This window comes from Puntigrus tetrazona, chromosome 10, assembly GCF_018831695.1.
Source record: "Puntigrus tetrazona isolate hp1 chromosome 10, ASM1883169v1, whole genome shotgun sequence".
In the NCBI taxonomy this organism is placed as follows: domain Eukaryota; kingdom Metazoa; phylum Chordata; class Actinopteri; order Cypriniformes; family Cyprinidae; genus Puntigrus; species Puntigrus tetrazona.
The window spans coordinates 841,032-866,226 of NC_056708.1; the positions used below are offsets into that span (position 1 = coordinate 841,032).

Consider the following 25,195-nt stretch of genomic DNA (forward strand, 5'->3'; position numbering starts at 1 on the left):
TAAAGCTCGCGCTCGCGCCAGGAATACTTACATAATCGAGCATGCTCTTAATCCACACACCGCCGGCACTTCCAGTCTCCTTTCAGCTCTGTTTCTTGAGGAAACGGTTCTATTCTGAGAATCCTGACCGGAATATCCCAGAGGAAACACCCCTGTGACCTCGCTGCGTACGTCCGAGTCAAGCATCAAAGCAACAGTACGGCTTTCCTGGGGAGATGTGATTATCAGAGAGTACCGTGGGCAAATTATATAACACGAAAAAGGGACTTTGAGAGAAGTCACACCAAGGCCGAATAAGCTGATAATAAACACGATGTTATAATAAAAAAAAAAGATTAGACGTGATCTGTGACCGTATCATCTGAGGTAAATTCACAACAAGTCACTTTAATATCTAGAGGAAAGGAAATGCCTGTAACAAGCTCACTTTACAAGAATGGGACACAAATATCAAGAAGAAGTCAACACGCAGATATCTAGCTATGCCTGCATCACTTACATGCGTGGCTTAAACACACGTCGCTTCCTCCCTCTCACGAGCTGCGCTTTGGGAGGAGACGCTGAGCAGAATGTCCAAGCTGTCCGTTTCCACAAAATGAAAGCGAAAGGGAACCGCGGCGATTATAAACACAGAGGAAAACATATCAAACTAAAAGCGCGACTGTGGGATTATAAAAAAAATTGTAAATAAATCACAATTGCACTACGTGGCAGAAAGGAAAAAGCAAAAACTAAATAAATAAAAAAATCTGAAATGAGTGGCGCAAATGTAAGCGAGGCGTAGATTTAAAAAAAAAGCAGTTTATACGGCACAAATGTTGCTGTTCTGACAAGAAGCAAAGGAAGAAATGTGACACAAAATGGGATCCCGTTCACTTTCCTGGAAAAGAGCAGCTCGGGCTTTCTGCTTTTAGGAAGAAAGTTAGTCGTCCAGGTTCTGAAGGACATGAAGGTGAGTGAATAACGACAGGATCCTCAACGTTCTCCAGCAAACTAGTCCTTCGATGCTTGCCTAGTTGTGTTACCTGGTTTAGGAGGATACGTGCAGCACATGAAATTAGTTTTAGTTTTATCAAACTACTGTACAAAAATTACACCTGTTTACAAACTGCTAAAAGCCTAAAAAGATGCCGGACGCTGTATCAGCAAGGAGCTCGTTTTAATAAAGCTCACAGCCCATGTTTTCTGGACACCATCTCTGTTGGCACGGGTTTGTTTTTAAGCGAAACAAACAGCAAACCGTGAGGGACTTCTTCACTAAACTAGCGAGCATTTTTTGCAAAGGCTGCACACGACTGCTCGAAAACAACCTCTAAGTTTCGGAGCAGCAACGAAAACGAAACACCTGAGCCTACAGACTCTGGCCATCTTCGAAAGGAAATAAAAGAGGACACTCTACCAGATAATCCATGTAACTCCTCGATAGCGTCTCGCTGCTGTCTCCAGAAAACAGAAGTCCCGAGATAAGGCGACCGTGGAACGAAACGCTGGGGTTGATCGAATGCATCCAAAAGTCTCGATTTGTTTGACAGCTTCGGCTTCGGGTTCCCCGCCTCTCGGATGTGGAAAACAAAATATGAATAAAGCGGCTAGCAGCGTTAGCCCTGCTCTCCTCCTCCTCCGTGGATCCCGCGCGCGGCTGTGTGACTAAAACGAGTCCGGTTGAGAAACAAAACGATTCAGGCTCTTAATACATTCGGCATCGCTGCGTGTGGATTTTAAGCTGTAACAATTCGGACTAAGACGCGCGCGCGCGTGTGTGTGTGTGTGTACGGGTGCTGTGGGCGGGGACAGGCGCTGTTTGTTGTGTGTCGCGAGCCTCGGCGTCACGATCCCCGCGTGACGTCACTACGTTCATTCACGCGACGTGCGTTGGAGCGATTCCTTCTCGCGCGCCCCTTTTTATCCGTTAAATCTCACAGAAGGGGCCACTCTCCCGACGTGATGGCGGTATCTCTGTGAGACCGACGAGCTACGTGCCGGTTTTACGGACACGGGAGGTCACGTGACAGCAGATCGCGTCCGTGAGCTCCGAGGCTACGGGTTCTTCCACGTCACGTGACGAGAAATTAAAGGCGCCGTATTTTAGTTTGACGGTGACCTCTTCTGGTTAAAGTCGTGCATTTCTATTCAGAAAGACCGACAGTGAGAGTGTGTCGTGTATCTGAGCAAGTTATGCATGTAATACATTTAGAGATTAAGTACAGAGCAAGTATATAAGTAGACTGGACAGTTTATAGCAACACATACAAATAAATGTTTTGTTTTTTTTGTGCTAAATAATTTAAAAAGATGTTAAGCGTTCTTATAAAGTTTTAACATTGCATCGTGTTTATTTGTGTGTAAAACGATTTCAAGCGATGTTTGACTGGTAATAATGATTTGGGCTGCAATTACGGTTTTAGCAGGTTAATTAGTTTAAAGGTTAATTTGCCGCCTGTTATAAACAGTGCAGTTAAAGTGAATAACATGTTTGTGCTTGAGGAGTATTTTTCATGATTTACATTTCATAAGAACAACGGAGACAGATAAATTATCAGAGAAATATAGATATATATATATATATATATATATATATATATATATATATATATATATATATATATATATATATATATATATATATGCACACACACACACACACACACACACACACACACACACACACATATATATATATATATAGTCTATTCAGTATGGCACAGTGATTTTTCATACAATAAAGTATGCAGATATTTTTCTTTACTTTTATACACATTATCTTCTCAACACTATTCAGTCCTAGTGAACTATGAAACACTCTTTTTCTTCCTTTTTTGGAAAGCAAAAAAGACTTTACCCTTGGAAATACGATTGTTTCCAAGTCTTCAGTTAAAGCTCATTTTACATTAATTGTTTAAAATGGTTTAAAGAAATATATTCACATATTAATTAATGTAGTTACACACACACACACACACACACACACACACACACAGAGAGAGAGAGAGAGAGAGAGAGAGAGAGAGAGAGAGAGAGAGAGAGAGAGACAGAGAGAGAGAGAGAGACAGAGAGAGAGAGAGAGAGAGAGAGAGAGAGAGAGAGAGAGAGAGAGAGAGAGAGAGAGAGAGATACAACTATACATGCTTTTTAACATAGGCTTTTTTTTACGTTAACACACTAACATATTTTTTTTACTGAGGATTCGGTTTGCAATTATTTATGCATAAAAACACGAATGAGCGCTCAACAGTTTTAAACAATCGCTGACGGAGAAAGTTTCCACGGATACCTGCGACGACAAAAGCCGGCGCGCAAACGTTAGGAAACGTCCCGACGAGTTAACGGTAACACGTGAAGATGTAAGAATCGGTAAGAATCAGATCGTCGGGGTTTATTCGTTCCCCCGGGCTGATTATCCTGATTGGCTCCACCCTCGATTATTCTGCTCCGGACCGCAGAGCGCGTTCAGCGCAGAGAGGCAGGCGAACACAAACCCCGCTTTTCAGTACCCTCCCGAGAGGAATTTCAGTCCGTTTCCACGGGATAATGTCTTCAAAAGTGTTTTGCTAGGACACGGAGAGTCTGAGCGAGTCTGGGGAGAGCGTGCAGAAACTTCACAAACTGAGTTCACGAAGCGTCTGCGCTCAACTATGGCGCTCAGAGCCAGAGCTTTATACGACTTCATCTCTGAAAACCCCGGCGAGATCTCGGTGACAGAGAGCGAACTTCTCACTCTGTGCAGCGAAGAGGTGGTCGACGGTTGGTTGGAGGGCACGAACAGCAGAGGCGAGACGGGACTCTTCCCCGCGTCGTACGTGGAGATCGTCAGGACTGACGCGTCACTGCACGGTAACGGCACATCCGCCGGTCACGACTATTACTGCCAAACTAGTCCTCAGGGGAGGGACACCTCGAATGAATCGACTCCCACCCATTCCGCTGCTTACCAGGGGCAACTTCAGCAACAGCGACACAGTTTTCAGACGAGCCAGGGAAGCGACGAGGACTGGGACGATGACTGGGATGACGGCGTGACGGCGGATGAGCACGGGACACCTGAAAAACGCGGGAATGCTCAGGCGGGATATCCCGTTACTAGCTCCTCGGCTTCCCGACGCGGGAGCGCGCAGCAGTCCAAAAGCACGGGCACGGTTGGGAAAAACCTCAATAGGTTCTCCACCTTCGTGAAGTCGGGCGGCGAGGCGTTCGTTTTGGGCGAAGCTTCGGGTTTGGTCAGAGATGGAGACAAAATATTTGTGGTGATGGGCCAGTTCGGTCCGGAGTGGCAGGAGAACCCGTATCCGTTCGCTTGCACCATCGACGACCCTACAAAGCAGACCAAATTCAAAGGCATGAAGAGCTATATGTCCTACGGACTCACGCCTAGTCACACGCAAAGCCAGGTGAATAGAAGATACAAGCACTTCGACTGGCTCTACGCCCGACTTGTAGAAAAATTCCCCGTCATTTCGGTCCCTCACCTGCCTGAGAAACAAGCCACGGGTCGATTCGAGGAGGATTTCATTTCGAAGAGGAGGAAGGGTTTAATATGGTGGATGAATCACATGACAAGTCATCCGATTCTATCCAAGTGCGACGTTTTCCAGCATTTTCTCACCTGCAGCAGCACTGATGAGAAAGCTTGGAAGCAAGGCAAGCGAAAGGCAGAGAAGGACGAACTGGTCGGCGCTAACTTCTTCCTCACTATCTGTCCTCCAGCTTCGCCTCTCGACTTGCAAGAGGTGGAGAGCAACGTAGACGCTTTCAAAACGTTCACCAAGAAAATGGACGAGAACATCCTGCAGCTCAACGTCACTATTAACGAATTCGCCAGAAAGCAGATCACTGGTTTTAAAAAGGAGTATCAGAGAGTCGGGCAGGCTTTCAGACTTCTGAGTCAGGCCTTCGAATTCGACCAGCAAGCATATTCGGCGCCGTTAAACAAGGCCATGGTGCACACCGGGGACGTCTACGAGACCATCGGGGACTACTTTGCAGAGCAGCCCCGTCAAGATTTGGAGCCGATTTCTGATCTTTTAGCGATTTACCAGGGCCACCTCGCAAACTTTCCAGACATTATCCATGTCCAGAAAGGTTTGGGATTTTTCTCATGCGTTTGCTCAAATGCTTCTTGTCAGAACTGCATGCCATAAAATGAATATAGGTCAGTAGGTCAGGAGTTTACGTGCATGTTATCGGCTTAAAGAAGTGACACGCTGTCCAGTCAACCCAGCATACGTCCAGTTAATATTTAAATCGGAATCATAAACTGCTATTTCACGAAACTAAAGAAGCTTCCGAAACGGATGGATGGCGTACTTGCTGCTGATGTAAAATGGTCTGCTTTTTCGGTTTATTAGCTTTTAACCACTTCATAGCAGCAGGTTCTCAGCCGTGTGACATGTCCTGATTTTTCCCTGCTTGAAGAGAGGCCTGCTAGCGCTCTCAGCCCGAGATGTGTGTTGGTACGGTGGAAGGACGCCAAGCCTGTTGTAATACTTCAGTGGGGGAAGTGTATGTTTCTGACTAATCAGTTTTTTTCCTTCACTGTGACATGAAAATGACTGATGTCGTTCTTTTCTGTAGAATGATATCTCTGGGTGTATATGACGCAAACGGCTAATGCAGTTCTGTATGAGAAATTGCTTGTCTGCATAAAACAACTGATGCTGGGAAAGCTTTTGTGTTGAAGGCTCTAATCCTAAGCTCAGGGCCCCAGCGCAGGGTAGCTGTGAACGCTTACGCTACATTTTAACATGTTTTTCTGACGCCTTGGATGTAAAAACACATATTTTAACGCGTGCCGTACGTGATTGTCCTTAACGTCGATGCGAAACTACATTCACAGCTTATTTTACTTCCGCAGTCAGGAGTATCCCAGGGTGAAACGGGATATTTGGCGAGAAAAAAAAATGCAGGCCAGGTTTTTTTTTTTTTTTTTTCCCATCTGGAATTGATCGGATCGTGAAAAGTAGGCGTTGCGTATCGGAATAGAGGAGCGAGAAGGAAAAGGTATCCGTGAAGTCAGATGCAAAGAGTTTCAGAGGCAGAGCAGGTCATCGCTTTTTTTCAATTCAGTTCATTTCAAGATGACTTCTAGTGCACAGGGAATATTGATTTCTCCTTGAGAAATTCCAAAGAAAGCTGTAAGCCATAAATCAGACGCCTGACTGGTCTGAGCTTGCCGTTCAACGTGTTAAAAAGCGTGTGTTTTCGCAGGTGTGATTCGAATGCTTTAACTAAACCATCGCTTTTTTTAATCTCTGTTCACTTCTGTCTTTCCCCAGGAGCCCTCACAAAGGCCAAGGAGAGCCAGAAGCACGGGGAGGAAAAAGACGGCATCGCCGGCGGAGGCATCCACGACCGCTGCAACATCATCTCCTGCGCTACGCTCGCCGAGATCCAGCACTTTCATCGCGTGCGCGTGCGGGACTTCAAGGCACAGATGCAGCATTTCTTACAGCAGCAGATCAGCTTCTTTCAGAAAATCACAGGCAAGTTGGAGGAAGCCTTGGACATGTACGACCAGGCCTAGGACGTTACCTTCCCGCGGAGAACTGAAATAAAACCAATAATACTCGTGAAAGTACGGCTTACTTTCTTGCAGTAGTGTTTGGGGTGGCTTTGAGAACGAACAATGATGACAGCGTGTGCCAGACATTGACAATTGTCCTTAAAATGTAGAATACTATATAATCTGATTATACGTAACAGACGTAATTGATTTGAGTTGAAACCCTTGAAACATAACCACAGGTTTACATTTCAGTCGATATAAACAAAACAGATTGCCTACTTCTAACTGTGTGCCTGTACTGATACGGTTCTGTCAGTCAGCCCCGTGCTGATGATAATTAAAGGCATTTGTGTCTTCTGAACTGTCCTCTGCTTCCCATCGATTTCAGTACAGACACATTATGCATTTTAACGTCAAGTACAGGCGTTTGTGATCCTTGTTGGTCCCCACGAGTTATGCTTTTATTAACCTCTATCTAATTCGCTCTGAAGGAGAGGCCTGTGTCTGTTTTATATTAGGAGCTTGCAAGAGAAAGATGAGACACAGTTTCTCGGCCCTGGAGGAGAAGTGCAAAGGAACAATGACCTAGAAAACATGGGCTGAACCCTCTTTATCTCGAGGACATTCCAGACGAGGCAGAGAGGATCCCTCACGCTACTAGTTTACCAGCACTTTCATTATTCAGTTTAACGTGAGCTTAGTGGATATATTTTAAGAGCTCGAGACCATAATCAGCTGCATGAGCAAAAACAAATGAAGTGAAACCTTAAAAATGGAACTGTATTTGTCAAACTCTGGACCCCTGGTGAGAGATTCCCACTGGTCTGCCAGTTTTATGAGCTGGTTTAACAAAACAGACCTAAATATAGATATTTGACAAAAAGCACAGACATTCAATTAATCATCCAATAAGTTCAAAACAACAGTCAACTGATCAACATGCGTATTGACAAAAATAATCCGTTGTCTCACTTTGACAATTTAACTGTTACGGGTCAGTGTAGGGGATATGTTAGAAATGCTTATCAATATTTTAGTTTGAGAATAGTTTAGAATAGAGTTTTATTGTTTTACTCTTAAAGTGGTCCATCATAAAAATGTTTTAAGAACTCTTGAAAAAGACTCGAAAAGGGAAGAATTATCATCCAAGATGGACGTACTCGGGCCTCAGAGCTCCAATCAATCAAATGCCCTCTTGAAGGAGATTACACCGTTATTAGTTTCTGTGCTTACTAGGGAGAAAAAGCAGAGCTGCCCGGAGCAGTCGGTCTCTCACTGCGTTTGAATTATTTATCAGAGCTAAAGTTAGGCTTCTCTTTCCACACGCTTAATCATGAAGAATTTATTCACACAACCTGATCACTAACAAGCCCACACGTTTTGTGCATAAAACAACGCTAATGGGGAAAAGAATGACTGCACTGTTCATTTGAGTTTTTATTGAGCACTGTTCATATCAATATTTTGGTGCTATATTAAATTAATTACCAGTAATGCAATGCAATTCAACCCTAACCCTAATTACATTCTTGTATGTTATATACTGTATTAATCATACATTTGATTCTGTTATGTTTCAAAACTGTCCATAGGATTATAAAAAAACAATAATTTATTAATTAATAGATTTATACATTTAACGACAATCATTTTTACATGAATGCATCTAACATTCACACAGACGTAAATACACACATACATGTAAACATTCATGAATCTGTAGCCCGTAGTAAATTATAGGTAATAAAAGATAAACGCATGTTTCTGTTGTATCTCCCACTAATGCCATCTTGCTAAGAATGTAAAAATTGTGATGCAATATTTCTGAGGGTGGTTTTGTTTTTGTGGTATTTTAATTTTAGACACTTCTTTAAACTGCACCTTACTGTAGTTTCAGTTCTCTCTTCAATTGCGTTACGTTCTGACACTTTTTACAGCAAAGTGATTATATAAATAAACATAAGGCATTGGGTACAGCAAAAAAAACATTTAGATAGAAGAAGTGAAAGAAATATTCAGCTTAGTTATCTTGTATATTCTGTTTCTTGCACTATATATAATAACAAACAAAGTGAATTTATTTATCTTCCCTATTGCACTTGCCTGTAGTCTAACATGTAATAACAATATTTTTTTTTATTTAAGCAACTCTATAATCAGTGGCGGGGCCTTCTACTATATTATTCTTCACCTCCAGGTATTTTAATAAAGGAGCTGACTATCGTCCATTGTCCAGTCGGCTTGGTTCTGGTTCTCAAAACACCCAGAGTTAAATGCACCCTGCTCACATTTGTGCATTAAATTACGAAAAAAAAAAACAAAACATTATTAGCTCGTGCCTTATGTGATCTCAAATTGCAGAATATATTTTAGTGCATGTATTTGAGAAACATTCATATTATACATATATGCACAGTTTGCAGCTTTAATTGCTTTTTTGTCATTTAATGAACTATATTGTATGCTGTTTCAAGTTGGCCATAAAGAGTCATATAAAGTTGGAGAGTGTGAGCACAGTAAAACATCTGCCAGGATGGGGAAGTTTGTTTTACTGATGTATAACATCTCATCAGACAGCACTCTACTGACTCTACGTCTGGCACATTTTCTGCACTCGTTTGACTTGTGGCTGATGCTGAAGTTGAAGTGCGCGTCTGATTTGATAAAAGAGAAACAACAGCTCCGCATCTTAATAAATGGACTTCTTGCCAAGGAAAATAAAGGGACAAAAACTGCCACGGCCACGCCCCTTGCTCCGCCCCTGCTTATAATCATTAAAACAATAATGTATTGTTACTACATGAAGGGTTCAGCAGAACAGCGACCTATATCTGTATTTTATAAAAACCAAGTACATTGCATGTAAACACTTCTAATGTTTGACCTCTAAAATGTGCAAAGGATTTAAATTTAGGACAACATTTGGATTATACTACATTCAGTAAGATGAATGAAACATTGCTAGTTTGTACATTTGCATAAAGGGTGCATATTAGTACCTTAAAGGGCCCAACATACTTCAAACAAACTTCTTTTTCATTCTTCTGAGGGCAAAAAGAAGTTGGAAAAGGCTGTTTCAAACATTCTGACACTTGTGTTTCTTTACGTCGCTTTTAACTCCGGGTCGTTGACATGAGCTTTGTTGTAATTTCTTTGTAGGAATTAATTGCTTTCGTTATAGAGGCGAAGACATATCTGTGGCAGCTCAGCTATATATATAGTGACTTGGAGATGTTGCTCCCTGACCCCGGCAGAAAGAGAGACCAACCGTGAAGAAAAAATCCAGCTTCAGAACACACCTGTTTTGAAATCTGATTTGGTTAAAAAAAATCATGTAATTTCAGTTCATTCTTCGATTTTGTTTGAAGTATATCGGGGCCTTAAGAGTTACACCGGTACCCTGCCCAGAGCTAAATGTAAAATTCTTCCACATTTTTTCTGACTATGTATATTGGAAAATGTAATAAGATATATGTAATAAGATTTGGTGGCCATCTGTGTTTTGTAAGAAACAAAAGAAACAACAACAAAAAAACAAAGCCACAAAAACATCTAAGCTGTGGCAGGACAAAACTGAAACAATAGGATTAACATTAAAAATGAATGTTAAATTTTTAGTTACTTGACAGTCTATCCCTTGATACTGAGCCAAGAGACCTTCAGAGTCTGCAAGGTGAAAAACCAAACGTCAGCAATAGTATGATTAGATATTTACGTTTCCCAATGTATGGTATGAAAGTTAGTCGCTTTGTTCTGCCAGATTTGTCTCCTATGATGGTCATGCACATTGATAGTTCACAAAATGACTTCAAGCAACATCTGGATGTGATAAAAAAAAAAAAAAAGCTGAGTCAGACCCAGTATTGGTTTTGTTTGAGGGGTGGTGTTGCTGGTGAACATTGCTGGACAGAAACGGGGTTAAGTGGATTCCATGTGCAAAGGAGAAATGGAGACACAGCTTGTTCAACTGCTGGCACCAAAGCTGCATCATGTACTTCCTGTAAAACAGGACTATCCGAGCAACTCGGAGTGAGTGGGGTTACTATAACCGAAGGAACAGTGAGACTTCTCTCAGGCTGACCCAGATACGGGCCTCTGGCTAAAATATCTTCTCCAGGGTTCCCTGTTAGGTCCTGTATCATTGCCGGGTGGGCACGCTTTTCCCTTCGGTGCCGGAAGACAAGTATGAGAACCACAAGAATAACAATCAGGAGGAGGCAGGCCAGAAGTGGCAGGATGATGAGCAGGGGATCAGATGCAGGTCTCGGTAAAGACTCCATCCTCACCAAAGTGTTTTTCGGGGAGGGGTCCGACTTGCTCATAGTGGTACGGTGCACGTGAGGGACCGTGGATCTGCTTCGTGTGTGGTTTCCCCAGCGGTTTCGTGGTTTTAGCTTTGAAGCTGTCCTGTGTGGTCTTGTTGATGGATCTGTGTGAGATGGAGGGTACATAGCATTTGTTGTTCTGTTTAACGTCGGCATCGTCGGCTCTGAAAGCATATGCTTCCCTGTAAGGGGGTCATAAGGTAATACCAGGTACACAAATTCGCCCATGGCAGGCTGGACATTGTCTGCCTTCAAAAGGAAAACGAACGAGTCATTGAGTGGATGGACCGCAGTGATGTTGTACCTGGGTGCTGTTGCGTTGCCATAAATGGTGTGGAGGTTGATGTGTTCCTCAATAGCTACTCTGCCTTGTTCCACATCCCTGAATGAGAAGGACTCCACCGAGTGAGAGGCTCCTCCGAGGTCAAATGTAATTTTGACTAGCTTTCCATGTTTCGGCGGCTCAACGATTTCAAAAACTGGATCGCTAGCACTAAGGGAGGCCAATTCTGTAGCATCCAGGACGTCCTTTCGTAGCTTCACTGGAATGCCATCTGGGATCCTGACATGCTCTCCAAGGTGGATCAGTGGCTTGACTGTGATGTTGACCACCTGGTTGGTCAGGTTACTCTCAGATGTGAAGACCATAAACTCAAAGCAGTCTCGAGGGGACGACATGTCACTCATGTTATAAAACACTCTGCCAGTGTGCAGATCCTCTTGGTCAAAGTGTGTGACTGGTTCTTTCATAACCATGACACTCCCATGACTTGGTGGGCTTGTAACCAAATACTTGATGGATGCATGTCTCTCATTAGACACTGCGGCCAGGTTCTCAAATGTCAGAGTCACTGTGGTCTGGCCTTGCAGCAGAGTCAGTCCAGTGTTGTTGACCACACTAATGGTGATATTCTCCACCTCTACACTGAAGAGCTTGTAGAGTGGTCTGTGGAATCCATCAGTGATGCTGAAGTAGATAACCCCTGATGAGAGTTCCCCTTTTTGCACAAAGTGCACCCTTCCTTGATTTACATCAGCTTGGGTGAAGGTGCTGATAGACTTGTTAAGCTGACCCTCCAAAGCAAGGAAGCCATTTTTGGGCTTGCTGATGACAGTATACGAAAGTTCCTCAGGTGGAGTGTCTTGGTCCTCCACATAAAGGTTCTCGGGTTCCAAGGTCACGGTGTCCCCTTTGACTACTTTGAGTCGAAGGGATCCGGACTTGAGCACAGGAGGCCGATCATTTACAGGGGTGACAGTGATGTTAAATATTCCAGATACTATATAATCTATATTCTGAGGTCGTTGAACAGGCTTTCCTTTGGGAATTAGCCACACGTCAAAAGTGAAGTTATCATGAGTGGTCTCAGAGTCGTCATGTACATAAATGATTCCATGCTTATGAAGGTTAAGTTGAGAGAACTTTGGTCTTTGATGTGTCAGGTTCTTCTCACCTACAACAATTGTACCATGGTGGGGTGAAGAGGTGATTTCGAACCAGATCTCATAGAAATTGCGTTCAGCTTCATCTAATTTTCCCAAAAAGTTTGCAGCATCCAGTTTTGATTTATCAATGAGAACACTACTGCCTTCGGCGACAACAGCACCTAAATAATAAATATGTTTGTTAGTGTTGTTGATGTGAAGGTAATTATATTTTACAATTGTTATTATTAAAATAAGCAGAAGTCATAAATCATTACCAGTATTTGTTAAGAGTGCACTCCTATGCTCCGGGCCTGTATTTTCATATGAGATGTGGATATTAAAGGTATGAGCTTGGAGGTATGCTGGGGGGCATGATGCAGTGAAGGTAAAGGAATCTGTAGCACTCCATGAAATAGGTTTAGTCTGTGCATACAGCACAGCATGTTCCTTCACCTACAATAACAGAAGTCAGTTAGCTTATTTCTAAGGCAGAATGATCCTATCCACCTTTTTCCTGAGAAACAGATGAGCGCCATTAAGATGGATTATGACTTTTGTTTGGATGCTGTTGTGTTCCTGTCTCCATAGAAATTTATTTTAAAAAGGATAAAAGATCGACTGAATGATTTTAACAGAATAACTTTATATAAAAAGGTGTGCAAGGTTAAGTGTGCTGTTGTTGGCTGCCAAGGTAAGAGCAGTCAAACTAAGACAAATCTACCATGCTGAAGTTAAAATACAGTATGCAAAATAATGAAATCCCCTGAATTTATAGTGTAGGAATTTATAGTGTAGGATATGTGTGCTCATATGTTTTCAATGCAACTAACCACAGGAAACTAACCATATTATCAACCCACTCAACTATAGTTGAGTAACTGTACAAAGACTGATGTTGCAACACTATAATGTGATGAAACTATAGCGCATGTGCTTTTTAAAACCATTTTCATAGGTTCAACTTTATATTACAAGCTCGGAAAATAAGTTTTGACTAGAGTTTGGCTACAATTTTTGTCAGGACAACAACACTGCAATGCAGTGAAGTTGTTTTGACATGGAAATACATCATTAATGTCATATAGACAATTAAAATGTGTAGTTTGCTTTTGTCTTAGCAATGCATCTTTCCTGCACCAATTCCTCTCTGGAATTAAAGAACGCTTCCATGTGAAGTACACATTTTACCATCAGCCAACTAAACTTGGAAGCAGATTTCATAAATACCATGTTTTGGGTAAAGGAGGAGATTTCTTCTGTGGAATTTTCATCTTTTTTCCAAATCAGGCCGCCAAATCTTGGAGGTGATGTCACAGTGTATGCAATGGTGCGATTGCCATAAATATCATCAAAGTCATTTGTGATTATCAGCAGGTCATCCTCAGTAATTAACTCTGAAGCCCCTGTGGAAGAAGGATACAGGAAATACATCATTTACATCGCACAGACAGTTGCACCATTATCATTTCAAAGACTAGGCTAGTCTGAGTTTCACTTATTACAATCCAGTCCAGCTGATGAAGTCTGCTACAATACCCCATTGCTTCATATTAACAGCACCATTACTAACTAATTTCTTCTAAAAATATATAACATTAACAGCAGTAGAAAATGTTATTTAAAGGAATGTATTTTTAAAAAAATAAAAAAAAGTGGCTACAAGGAAGTCCTGAATTTTCTGTAAAGCACAATAAAATCAAACCTGGGAAAACTTTGAGCTCTTGATTTTTCTCTAAGCTGATAACCAGAGATTGGGCTGTCACACTGAAGATTTGCCTTGGAGCAAAGTTCAACCCATCGTTGACTTGAAAGTGAAATCCTCCAGATAGGGCACCTTTCAAAACATAAATACCAAAGACCTACTGAGAGATCAAGGAAAATGGGTTATCAAATCTTACGGGCACTTTATAACGCAAACTGACCACTATGTACAAACACCAGCTGGCCATGACTGATATGCTCTTGGGTGAAGTTCAGAACGGGCCTGGAGGGGGCGCTCTTCAGGGCTAGATGTCCATTGCTTGGTGGAGTGATGATGAATTCTAGACTCTCGGGAGGAGAATCTGGATCCTCGGAACTGAGGTCTTCAGTGGTTATCTGTGTTACAGAACCTTCCCACACCTAAAGAAAGAAACACAATGCCATTAGTTCTCATGTTTTGTCAGGTGAGGTTTGACATTTTTCACTAGAAACTTTTTTCTTACACCAGAGGCTATTTTAGAATGTGTTTACTGAGCCTCCTACTGGCCAAAGTGGGCATCTAAAGACTAGGCCTCCACACAGATTAACAGTTTTAACCAGTGCTTTTTTCCATGATGAAAATGGAAAAACAGTGCATGCCAAACCTATATTAGATGAATGCCCTATTTTAGTGCTAGTGCACAAATTTGTTGGGTTTGTGGGAAGAAAATGAAATCTGTCATTTGAAAAAATCCAGTTTGCCGTCATGTTTTACTGTGTTTTTGTTTTATAACCTACAATTAAAATTTCATAATACTATACATATAAAAAGATTACACATTAGCTTAAAGGAAAAACGTCACCTTGAGTATTCTGTTGACAGTTACAATTGGAGGTTCGTCGTTAATGGGTGTTATATTGGCATAAACCACAAATGGCAAACTTTGCTTCCGGATATCTGTGTTATTGGCCACCACTGTAAAATTATCAGCCAATGTCTCACTTCCATCATGGACATAGAATATGAATCCCTGTTCAGCCTGTGGCAAAAGAAAGAATACAATTCTGTAACAACACTCATTCTAAAAATCACTAGTGAATATAATCCTTTCATAATCATTATACATATTTACTAATATAAACGATAACTGTATTGCCTTGTTTTAATCTTTGTTATATGGGAGTGAAAATAAACAAGTCAAGAGGAGAACTCACTTGAGCCCTTGTGAAAGATGGGATGGGAACACCAGGGATCCTTGAGTGTTCAATTCGCCCATGATGCGGCCCCTCGGTTACAAGAAAGAAGATCTGAAGTCCTTGAAAGTGTCGGTGGACAACTTTGATGATATCCTGAGTGAGAGCTTTAGAAGAACCCTCTATCAGGGTCATGTTGGACACCTCTAATGGGATGTGCAGTGGGATAATATCCACTATGACTACAAGGTCACAGACTGTTAGAACGCCATTGGTTATGTCAAGTGAGAAAGAGTCATTAACATATCCACGTTCGGTTTGAACATACTGAACATGCCCTTCATTGATATCACCCTGCGAAAAGCTTTGGATGGGATTCTCTTGACTGCCACGGTAGTGATTTTCTTCTAGCATAGATATCCGCAGAAAACCATAGGTGGGTGCCACCTTCACAGTATACACAATCTCAAACGGTTTGTTATCCTCATGAACAACCTGAAACACACCGCATATACATGTTAAATATATAATAGTCTACATTTCATAATCTGAAGATTTTAAAGGGGCTAAAACTAACCTGGAGAATTTCCTTGTTGATTTTGACAGGCTTTCCTTCTTCCACCACAACTGGGTTATTGTGAATAACTCTTGGAGGCTTCTGGTGACTCTCAAGGTACACCTTAACTGGCACACTTACATCCAGACGGAGGCCTTTAACTTTGCTGGTGAAGTTAAAAAAGTCCTCCAGTATTTCACTGTCATCGTGATGATACACAACAAGGCCCATCTTTAAGTCATGCTGTGTGAAAGTGTATGCTTTTATATCATTGCAGTAAAGAGTCCCGTGGCTCGGTGGAAGAAACACCTCAAAGACCACTTCTTCATCATGCCTAACGTCCATATTAGTGGAGATACTGAAATTAGCAACTCCTAAACTGGCCATCTTGCCTTTCTGGACCAAAAGTCCCGTGTTGTTCGCCACCCTTACAAATGGATCATGGGCCGACACTTCAAGTAGTGTTGATGTGTAGTGTTTCCCATCAGATATGAAGAGGACAAAGCGGCCGTAACTCACTCCTTTGTGAATGAACAGCACTCTCTTCGCTTCTAAGTCCTTCTGATGAAATTGATAAAGCTTGTGTGTGGTGTCATTTAAAAGGACCAGTTCACCCATAGGGATCTTTCGTCTGGTATAAAGCAGATCTTTGTCATCAAAGTCTGTGTCAGCATCATGGTAGCACAAATCGTCCAGTGTAAGCAACCGCTGGCTGTCACGCACCACATGGAAAACTTTATCCACAACACGGATGGGTTTCTGATCATTAACCAACTGGATGGAAATATTAAATGTACCCTCCGTGCCTTGGGACTTATTTTTCAGAGAGCCAAAAGAGGCCAGGAATGTAAATGCATCATGGGCGGTTTCACTATCATCATGGACATACAAGATGCGTTCCTCTGAAATGTCCTGATTGGTGAACTCTGTTATGCTGTCATTGCTGGCAGAGGAATTAGAGAGGTTTATTTTTTTCAGTACCCCATGTTTAGGGCTGCTGGTGACAGTGTAGTGTACTGCTCTAGAGCTGGGTGTCTCTGAAAAAAGCATTTCCTTAGTAATGGCCTTGCTCTCCCCTTCCAAGAGAGAAAGTCCATGATTTTTTAAAATTATGTTATGAATATCTGCTTTGATGCTGATTCTAAACTCATGAATCCCTGACAGGGCAAATTTTGAAAATACTTGAAAGTGAAACATGTCCCTTGTATCATCAACTGGGCTTTCTAGGAGCTCATAGTGCAACTTGTGATTAGAAACGTCATCTTGGCTGAAATTTGAGTTCTTTTTTAAAATCTTATTATCGAGAAGAAGATGTCCTTTCCTTGGTAATGTCAATAAACGAATGTGAAGGTCATTTTCCGGAAGTCTTGCCCCTTTGGTAACAACGTGGAATTGTTGAGGTGTCAATGTGACTTTCTGTTCACCATCTATCTCCACCTTATTTCTGGTGATTCTATAACGAATCCAGCGTACTCTAATCAAAAACAACAACTCGTCCGTAATGGCTGAGCCGACTGTGGCTTTGCATTTGAAACTGTCAGTGACATTACTTTGCTGCGTCCCGTGGAAGGTGTTGAGGTATCGTAGACGCTCCTTTTCCAGAAGTTTTTGCGTAAACGTGCTTGTCTGCTTCCACTGCCCACTTGAATGCAACCTTTGAAGCTCACCATAGATTGGTGGCACTGTGACATCATAGCGAATGTCCACAGCTTGTTTAGGAACATTGACCTGCACAGCAAGATGTTTGTTACTAATAAAGGTTGCTTCACCTTGGGTTACCTCTACTCCGGTGTTGTTGGCAACCTTGTGTTCTAGGGGAACAGCTATGATCCTGAGTACCACTGTGTTGCTTAACCTGTCCCCATCGCTCACCCTAATAGCCATTCTGGCATTCTTGACACCTCTGTGGACATAACTTACTTTACCCTGCTCTAGATCGCTTAGAGAAAATGAGGTAACTGCTCTGCCTGGTTGGTCCTCGAACTCTAGAAAGCCTGAAACAGCATTCAGGTTTCCAATGACTGAGAACACCAGGTCTGTGGAGTTACTGTCAGGGTCGATGACCCTGAGGACGTCTGTGCTCATACGACGTCTGGAGCGCTCTAGAAGAATGAAGAGGCTGCCCTCAGGAAGGCTGAGTTCGGGAGCGTCATTGACAGGCGTGATGCTGATGTTGAATCTGTGCAGACGGTTCCCTTTGAGAAAGCTAGGCACTTCCTTTTTGCTGTTGGTGAAGATGGAAAACATGAAAAAATCTGCTAGGTCCTCGGATCCTCCATGGACATACATGACCCTTCCATGCCAGAGGTCCAGAATACTGAAGGTGTTCTCACCCAGATCAGGGTCAACATCAAGTCGGAGTTGCCCATGGACTGGCTGCTCTTCAACCCGAAACATAATCTGCGACTGTCGGATCCCAAGTTTACGAAACTCTAGATTAATCTTAATGTGTTTAGTCTCAAGTGGTGCCCGTCCGCCTTCAAGTACCTCCAAATCCTTGAGTAAAAGGAAATTTTTCTTGTCCATCTCAGGTAGAGCATCTGTGATATTTTCAGAATCTATGGTAATAACTGATGGACTTGTGGTACTGGGTCCAAGCTGTTTTTGTGGTTCACAACCAACAGAAATATCCTTGGTCACCAATGCTTTTGGAAGGCCCATCCTTTGGTAATTAACTCTGATATTCCTAAGACAGCCTTTAAACGAACCTCCTCCTGAGCGCTTTCCTACCATAGGGAGCAATCTATTCCTGCGGACTTCTGCATAAGTGCTGACATCGACCCCACCTAGAAACAGAGGTCCAGTAAACTGTAACGCACTGGCATTTATCCCAAAGCTGGAATTGTGCATCTCCAAACCCAAAGTAAACTGAAGATTCAAAGGAGACAAATAGAGCCGCAAAATGTGCCATGCCCCATCATTGATGACCATCAAGGAACGCAAGGCTGTCTTGGTTACACCTATTTTAATGATAGAAATAAGGTGACCCTTTTGGATCTCCAGGGCAAAATAGTTACCATTTCCTGCAGAGCTGTATAAAAGGATGCCCTCTGAATATATTGTATGCATTTCACATTCAAATACACCCTCTTGGGGTACGTCCCATGTTGGTAGGGACATGAATGCTTTGGAACTGAAAAAACTTATAGAATCGTTGACAGTGGCTGAAAACTGTGGGCTGCAACCAAGCGACACCTCATGAATCATTTTGTATCCGGAGTAAGGCCTAAGGGAGGACAGGAGGTTATGCTCATTGAACAGAACCTCGTCCAGACATCCCCGAAAGCCAACAGGAGTTTCATTTGTTGAGAGGTAGGATTTTTCCAGATCCCCGACACCACCGACAAAAAGTCCATCCTGGACATCCAGTTCAAAGTCAGGCCCTGGCATCTTAGCAGATGTTACAGAGTTTTTGTCCACAGTAAGCGTGATGTTCTCATTATCATGTTGAAGTTCTAATGTATGCCAGGTCAGATCATTCAAGGGGAAACCCTTCTCAGAACGAATAATCCGTTCCCCAGATCCAAGCTGAATCCGCACCTGACAGTGATGGAGAGAAGATCTGTATATTAATGTAGGAATTAAACTATTAAAGGGTTAGTTTACCCCAAAATTAACATCATTCACTTTAATGTTGTTTCAAACCTGTAAGACCTGTAGCTATCTGACCCTCCATAGTCAGCGACACAACTGAAATGATCCAGGTCCAGAAACATAGTAAATACATCAGTAATCAGACATTAGTAGCTCAACTTCAGTTTTGAGGTGCTTTTTTTGGGTAAAGAAAACACAAAAATAACATAATTTACTCAATCACACTTCTCCCTTGAGTTGCATCTTCTTCCATTTTAGAGATTACTTGACCCCTACATATTTGATGTAATCTACATTATCTTAATTTTTGTTCTGAAGAAGAATGAAGGTCTTACAGGTTTGTGGGTGAGTAATTAATAACAAAATTTTCATTCTGGGGGAAACTAACGCTTTAAAAAGTGAATCACTCCCAGTGCGGCTAAGAAACTCGTAGTGGAGAGTCGCCATGTTAGTAATGTTTTAGCATGAAAAGACTTGTCAGTACACAGTGATGCATCTGGAGGTTTAGACTATGAACGGTCCTTATTTGTCTGGAAGCAACAAGAAATCACTTGCCTATTGTATTTGCCTCTGGGCAAAAAATATCTGCGTGGAGCGCATACCTCATTACAAGTCAGATGATTGCCATAAGTAGGAATAAGTTTAAGCTCATTATTCATATACTGTAGTTTACCTTATTCATCTGAACTTATCAACACATGCAACATTTCACTCAGTAAACCGCAGTTGCAGTTAACTCTTACAGCAGTTGCAGAACTGCAGTGATCTCAGACAATGATATTACTGTATTCCTTCAGTTTCATGAAGGAATGAATACATGCATATACGAGAAACTAATAAATGTTATGCAATTAAGTGTCAAATTACAGGTTACAATAAAGTTTATCCCAATACATAGAGTTGTATACGAATATCTCTTTTTAGTGAAATCATTTAAATGTAATGCATTCAATTAATCACCTGTGCTCTGCCAGAATTCAGCCCCACACAGAGGAAGTCCGTCTCTCCGGCTGCCAAGAACAGCAGGCCACTGGCTCCAGAGGTTCGAAAGCGTACATGGAACGACGTCTGACTAGACAACTCAACTGCTTTCAAATGCACAAACCCATCGCCATAGAAAGAAGCTGCAAAGTCATTTTATACACGTTTTGTAATGCCATTGCTTAATAGAGCATATACATAAACATGCCACGTTTTTTCCCATAGTGCAGTTGACAACAGTAAGGGCAAAGGACACATTCCTTAAAACAAAAAACATGCTAGAAGGCAATATGTCTCGCTGTTTAAGAAATGCAGCTTTCCTTCATTTAATCTCCTCAGCTTTTGTCTGTCATCATAAGTGCACGGACTATTCTTGCATACTGTATGCATCCGAGTTGCTAGTGCCTCTGTAAATGAAGAGTTTTTATTGGCCTGAACAGCTCTGCGCTTAATGCAGTTTAGACTAAGTGCTGTTGTGTCTGCAACCCTCTAATGCTTTATCAGAATTCAATTAATGCATTTTAATGTGTCGAACGCCTTTTAGGAGCACAGTAGCACCGCTTCGTTTCTAGAGCACTGTGTCAAAGAGTCAATAGAGATTAAGCACAGTGACTGGGGATGAGCATGCCTTTCAAAAGTTAGGAATTTTTACTATTTAGATGGCTCAAATTTGATCATTCGACCCGTGGGTGGACAGATTGTAAAAGGATGTCTGCGTTGCTGTATAAACTAATCATGCACCACAAAGTGGCAGCAAACAAAACACCTGTTAAAAAAAACTAAATTAGGATAGATTTTCTAAGTTTCTTAACTATGAAAACTAATTTTTAATAAAACGTCCATAATTTTAGTACAGAATAATTGCACTGCGTGTCATTAACACAGGGTATCGTATATTTAAGAGCTTAAACACAAAGATACTCTCATATTTCTAGCAATAAATGCATTGAATTGCAGATTGCTGTCTCTGTCTGTCTTTGGATTTGAGGAAGTCTCTTTCTTTCATGCTGCAAGTAAACAAAACGCACTAGGACAGATCGGATTATATCTAATCCCATATCAGACATGTGCAGAAGTGACTTTGTACAGAGAGGTATTAATTAGGCCTACTCTTTACACGTCACCATCTAAAACGTGCCCTTTATATTTCCCGTCATTTACATAATTAGTAATCGCTCCATCTTAACAGAATTATTAAAACCAATGCCATATTCAGCTGTGATGAAACTAGAGATCCATGAACTACTGAAAACAAAACTATTTGACCTTTGTTCAAAAAAAGGCCGCTTCTCAAATAAGAGTATGAACTGATTATAAGATATTAATGAGATGATAATAGTACACTCACCTCCGAAAGTCTTCCCTGCAGTTAAAGAAAGAAGCACGAACACGTGCCACAAAATCTTTTGCTCAAAGGAAACGTGAATCCACATGTTTCATAGCGTTTCGGGTCAATTCAAACGTCTTACTGCTTTAATGTTCCCCAAAGCACGTCCATGGCGCGATCTTAAATCATCGTTAACTTTAAATCACCGTACCTGCGGTCTGTCATCTAAAGGACGTCACGGCGGCCCCGCCCCTTCGTGCATATTCATGAGGCGGCGTCAGAACCCGGCCCGCCTCTTCATTCACATCCTTCAGTGTCCTTGCGCTTCAGCAGCAGTGATGAAAGATGCAGACCATCTAAACCCGTTCTGGCTCGTGTCTGTCATCTTTATGCATCAGGATAGCTCGAATCATCCGATGCTTTATGCTTACATGTTTTGCCTTTCTTTATTATGTTTATTTGCAGGCTCCATAAACAGAGCACGCATCAAAAGTACCGGCATTTATAACCATTATAGATATAAAAATATTTTTAAAATATCGGTATATAAATAATATTACAAAATAGACAAATTCAAGATGCTTTTACTGATTTACAATATTTTTACAGTGACCACGAGGGGGCGCGATCACACTGAATAACGCCTTAAAAACAGCTTCATCTTTTTCAGTGAGTGTTACAACTAATATAAAAGAAGTTAAAACCTCTGTTATCGAGATAATAATTGTGTATATTAACGTTACACATTTTATTAACGTTACAATTTATTTTTATTAAATGTAAAAAGCATTTGCCCATCAATAAGTAGGCCAAATCGACATATCGTTACCTTTACATAATCTTTTTAAACACACAATTAAACACATAAGATGCACTGTGTTCAATACAGAACATTATCACAACATCTCCATGAAAAAAAGGCGTTTAAACCGTGTAGCTGGGAAGTACTCCGGAGTATATAAATATTGTATGCCTGAGTTCTTGGGTATATGGTATTACCTGATATCATCACACTTCTGTATTTTTAAGGGAAGTCAAATACAGACTGTGTATCTGACAGCTACGGAGCAAAACCAACCCAGCCACAAGTCGACATGCCAAGAAAAGTAAATGTTAGGTAACACGTTTAAAAAAAAAAAAAGCTCCCACATTTGATCTATCTGGGGCAAAATCCGGTGTACTCCAGTGTCTTATAATATCTGTCTTGCTCTTTAACATGAAAAAGCATAAAAAGTTCTGTTATTTCAGCCGCGCTATTGAATCATCTTAACACTCTTATAAATAGTGTTCAGGGAAAACATGTTTGTTATTGCCAAAGCTTTAAAAACCTGTTGTTTTTGAGTGCCAGCGAAGTGGCCGGGATCCAAATGAAGGGGAAGAGAACATAGCTGGGTCAGCACTGGGGCAGTTTGGAGAAACTGTTGACTGATTCACTTCATTATGAACGGCTATAATTGTTCCAAACGAACACGAGGCAGGCCTGTATCCTGTGATACAGAGCAGCGTGTTCTGGGCCGTGTGTTTACTGATATTCCTTCGGCGGAGATCAACCGCTACATCGGGAAAGACTTATGGATCACTTTGACGAATGTAAACATGTCTTCACTAAAGCATGTTCTTAAAGGAATAGTTCACGCAAAATTAGCTGATAACCTCTTCAGAACAGATCTGGAGAGATGTATCAGCCGTGGAGTGAATGGGTGCCGTCAGAACCAGAGTCCAATATAATCCACAGCGAATCAATATAGCTGTCTCACCTGACTCAGGAAAGATAGAGGCACAGATCGAGAACCATTCGCGTGTGAAAATGATCCAAAGCGGATAATCTAAGAGGAAACTGCTGTGGCTTATTGCGGTGTTTTTACAAGCTGTTTGGACTCTCATTCTGACGGCACCCATTCACATCCATTGCTGAGGCACCGACGCAGAGACACATTTCTCCAAATCTGATTTGATGAAGAAACAAACTCATCCACACGTCTTTGGTTGAGCCGTTGCTTTAACTACACACATTTTACATTTTAATGCAACGGGGCCTGAAGTTTTAAGAGCAAACGGGGTCGTTCCAAACACATTACTGACCCTGAAATGGTTGCATAACGAAAAAGAAGGGTACATTTTTTTCCCCCCAAAAGGCCTACTTTTTCGGAGATTACCAAATATGCAACGTCCCTGAGAATGCTCCAAAACCCACAAGTTCTGATTTTAACAGATCAGCGTCGGCCTCCAAACACTCTTAATTATTCCAATATGCAGTGGATGGAAAAAGCCTGCTCTGGACCCAGTAACTGGGCTACATGCATACTTTATTCGTGGATCATGGTGTAGGCTGACACCAGATTGCATAACAATCCACTTTTTTGGATCTCTGACTGCCATGAGACAGGCCGTATCCGGAGTGAACGTAGACAGCAGGCCTCTGGAATAAGTCTGGGATTGTGCAACAGCAAAACAATTGAAAGCAGACAGCAAGCGCTCCTGCTAATACTGAGACGCTCTCTTTGATGTACGTTTGAAGAGGAATTTTGATCATTTATAAACAGTTATCGCTTAGCATTTGTTTGCACTAAAGCTTCAAAATGACACATTAAAATGATCACAAAGCACATGCTTAGCAATATGTTCAATTCAATCAATCAATGGCCTTTATTTCTAGAGCGCTTTTAACAATACAGATGGTGTCAGAGCACTGAACAGTATCAAACTGGAGAATAGAGTCAGAGAGTGATGTAATAAACACTACATGTTCAAGGCATTTCTTTGTTGAATTCAGAGATGCCCCTGTCTGAAACAGCTCGGTTTCAACAGGATCCTTGTAATCAAATCGACGGGAATCGCTGGAAATTAAGTGACCCCAACTAAGAAAGCCAGAGGAGACAGCGGAAAGGAACCAAAGTGAGTGTGTGTGTCTGTGTGTGTGTGTGTGTGTGTGTGTGTGTGTCTGTCTGTGTGTGTGTTTGTCTGTGTGTGTGTGTGTGTGTGTGTGTCTGTCTGTGTGTGTGTCTGTGTGTGTGTGTGTGTGTGTGTGTGTGTGTGTGTGTGTGTGTGTGTGTGTGTGTGTGTGTGTGTGTCTGTCTGTGTGTGTGTGTGTCTGTGTGTGTGTGTGTGTGTGTGTGTGTGTGTGTGTGTGTGTGTGTGTGTCTGTGTGTGTGTGTGTGTGTGTGTGTGTGTGTGTGTGTGTGTGTGTGTGTGTGTGTGTGTGTCTGTGTGTGTGTGTGTGTGTGTGTGTATGTGTGAGTGTGTGTGTCTGTGTGTGTCTGTGTGTGTGTGTGTGTGTGTGTGTGTGTGTGTGTGTGTGTGTGTGTGTGTGTGTGTGTGTGTGTGTGTGTGTGTGTGTGTGTGTGTGTGTGTGTGTGTGTGTGTGTGTGTGTGTGTGTGTGTGTGTGTGTGTGTGTGTGTGTGTGTGTGTGTGTGTGTGTGTGTGTGTGTGTGTGTGTGTGTGTGTGTGTGTGTGTGTGTGTGTGTGTGTGTGTGTGTGTGTGTCTGTGTGTGTGTGTGTGTGTTTTAAATAAACGTTCTTTTGAATTGGAGTGATTTCCGAAGCATCATGACACTGAAGACCAAAGTAACGCTGAAGTTTTAAATCACGTGAATAAATTGCATTTTAAATG

The 25,195-nt window shown here is 41.8% G+C and overlaps 3 protein-coding genes across 8 annotated transcripts in view; 1 reads left to right on the forward strand and 2 right to left on the reverse strand.

The window, feature by feature from the left end:
• Positions 1-1,980, reverse strand: part of arl15b (ADP-ribosylation factor-like 15b) — a 33,960-nt gene extending 31,980 nt beyond the window's left edge. The window contains exon 1 of one of the 6 annotated variants that reach the window (XM_043250791.1): positions 1,400-1,950. In XM_043250791.1, coding sequence (XP_043106726.1) covers positions 1,400-1,507 — 108 coding nt within the window. In that variant the 5' untranslated portion in view covers positions 1,508-1,950. Of the gene's footprint in view, positions 1-31; positions 426-1,399 lie in introns of those variants that run through there. The other 5 variants (XM_043250788.1, XM_043250789.1, XM_043250787.1 and 2 more) reach the window with 5 other exon arrangements.
• A 1,143-nt stretch (positions 1,981-3,123) lies between these two features.
• On the forward strand, positions 3,124-6,860 carry snx18b (sorting nexin 18b). The gene is made up of 2 exons (XM_043250785.1): positions 3,124-5,076; positions 6,270-6,860. Exons 1-2 carry the CDS (start codon positions 3,633-3,635, stop codon positions 6,515-6,517), a joined length of 1,692 nt encoding a protein of 563 aa, XP_043106720.1. The 5' UTR covers positions 3,124-3,632; the 3' UTR covers positions 6,518-6,860.
• Positions 6,861-6,993: 133 nt separating this feature from the next.
• LOC122352985 (chondroitin sulfate proteoglycan 4) lies at positions 6,994-21,742 on the reverse strand. The gene is made up of 10 exons (XM_043250794.1): positions 21,606-21,742; positions 20,237-20,400; positions 15,704-19,222; positions 15,148-15,621; positions 14,796-14,972; positions 14,175-14,373; positions 13,955-14,086; positions 13,480-13,655; positions 12,528-12,705; positions 6,994-12,431 (listed from the first exon to the last, which is right to left on the reverse strand). The coding sequence occupies exons 1-10, from the start codon at positions 21,688-21,690 to the stop codon at positions 10,351-10,353; spliced, it is 7,185 nt and encodes a 2,394-aa protein (XP_043106729.1). The 5' UTR covers positions 21,691-21,742; the 3' UTR covers positions 6,994-10,350.
• Positions 21,743-25,195: the final 3,453 nt, after the last annotated feature.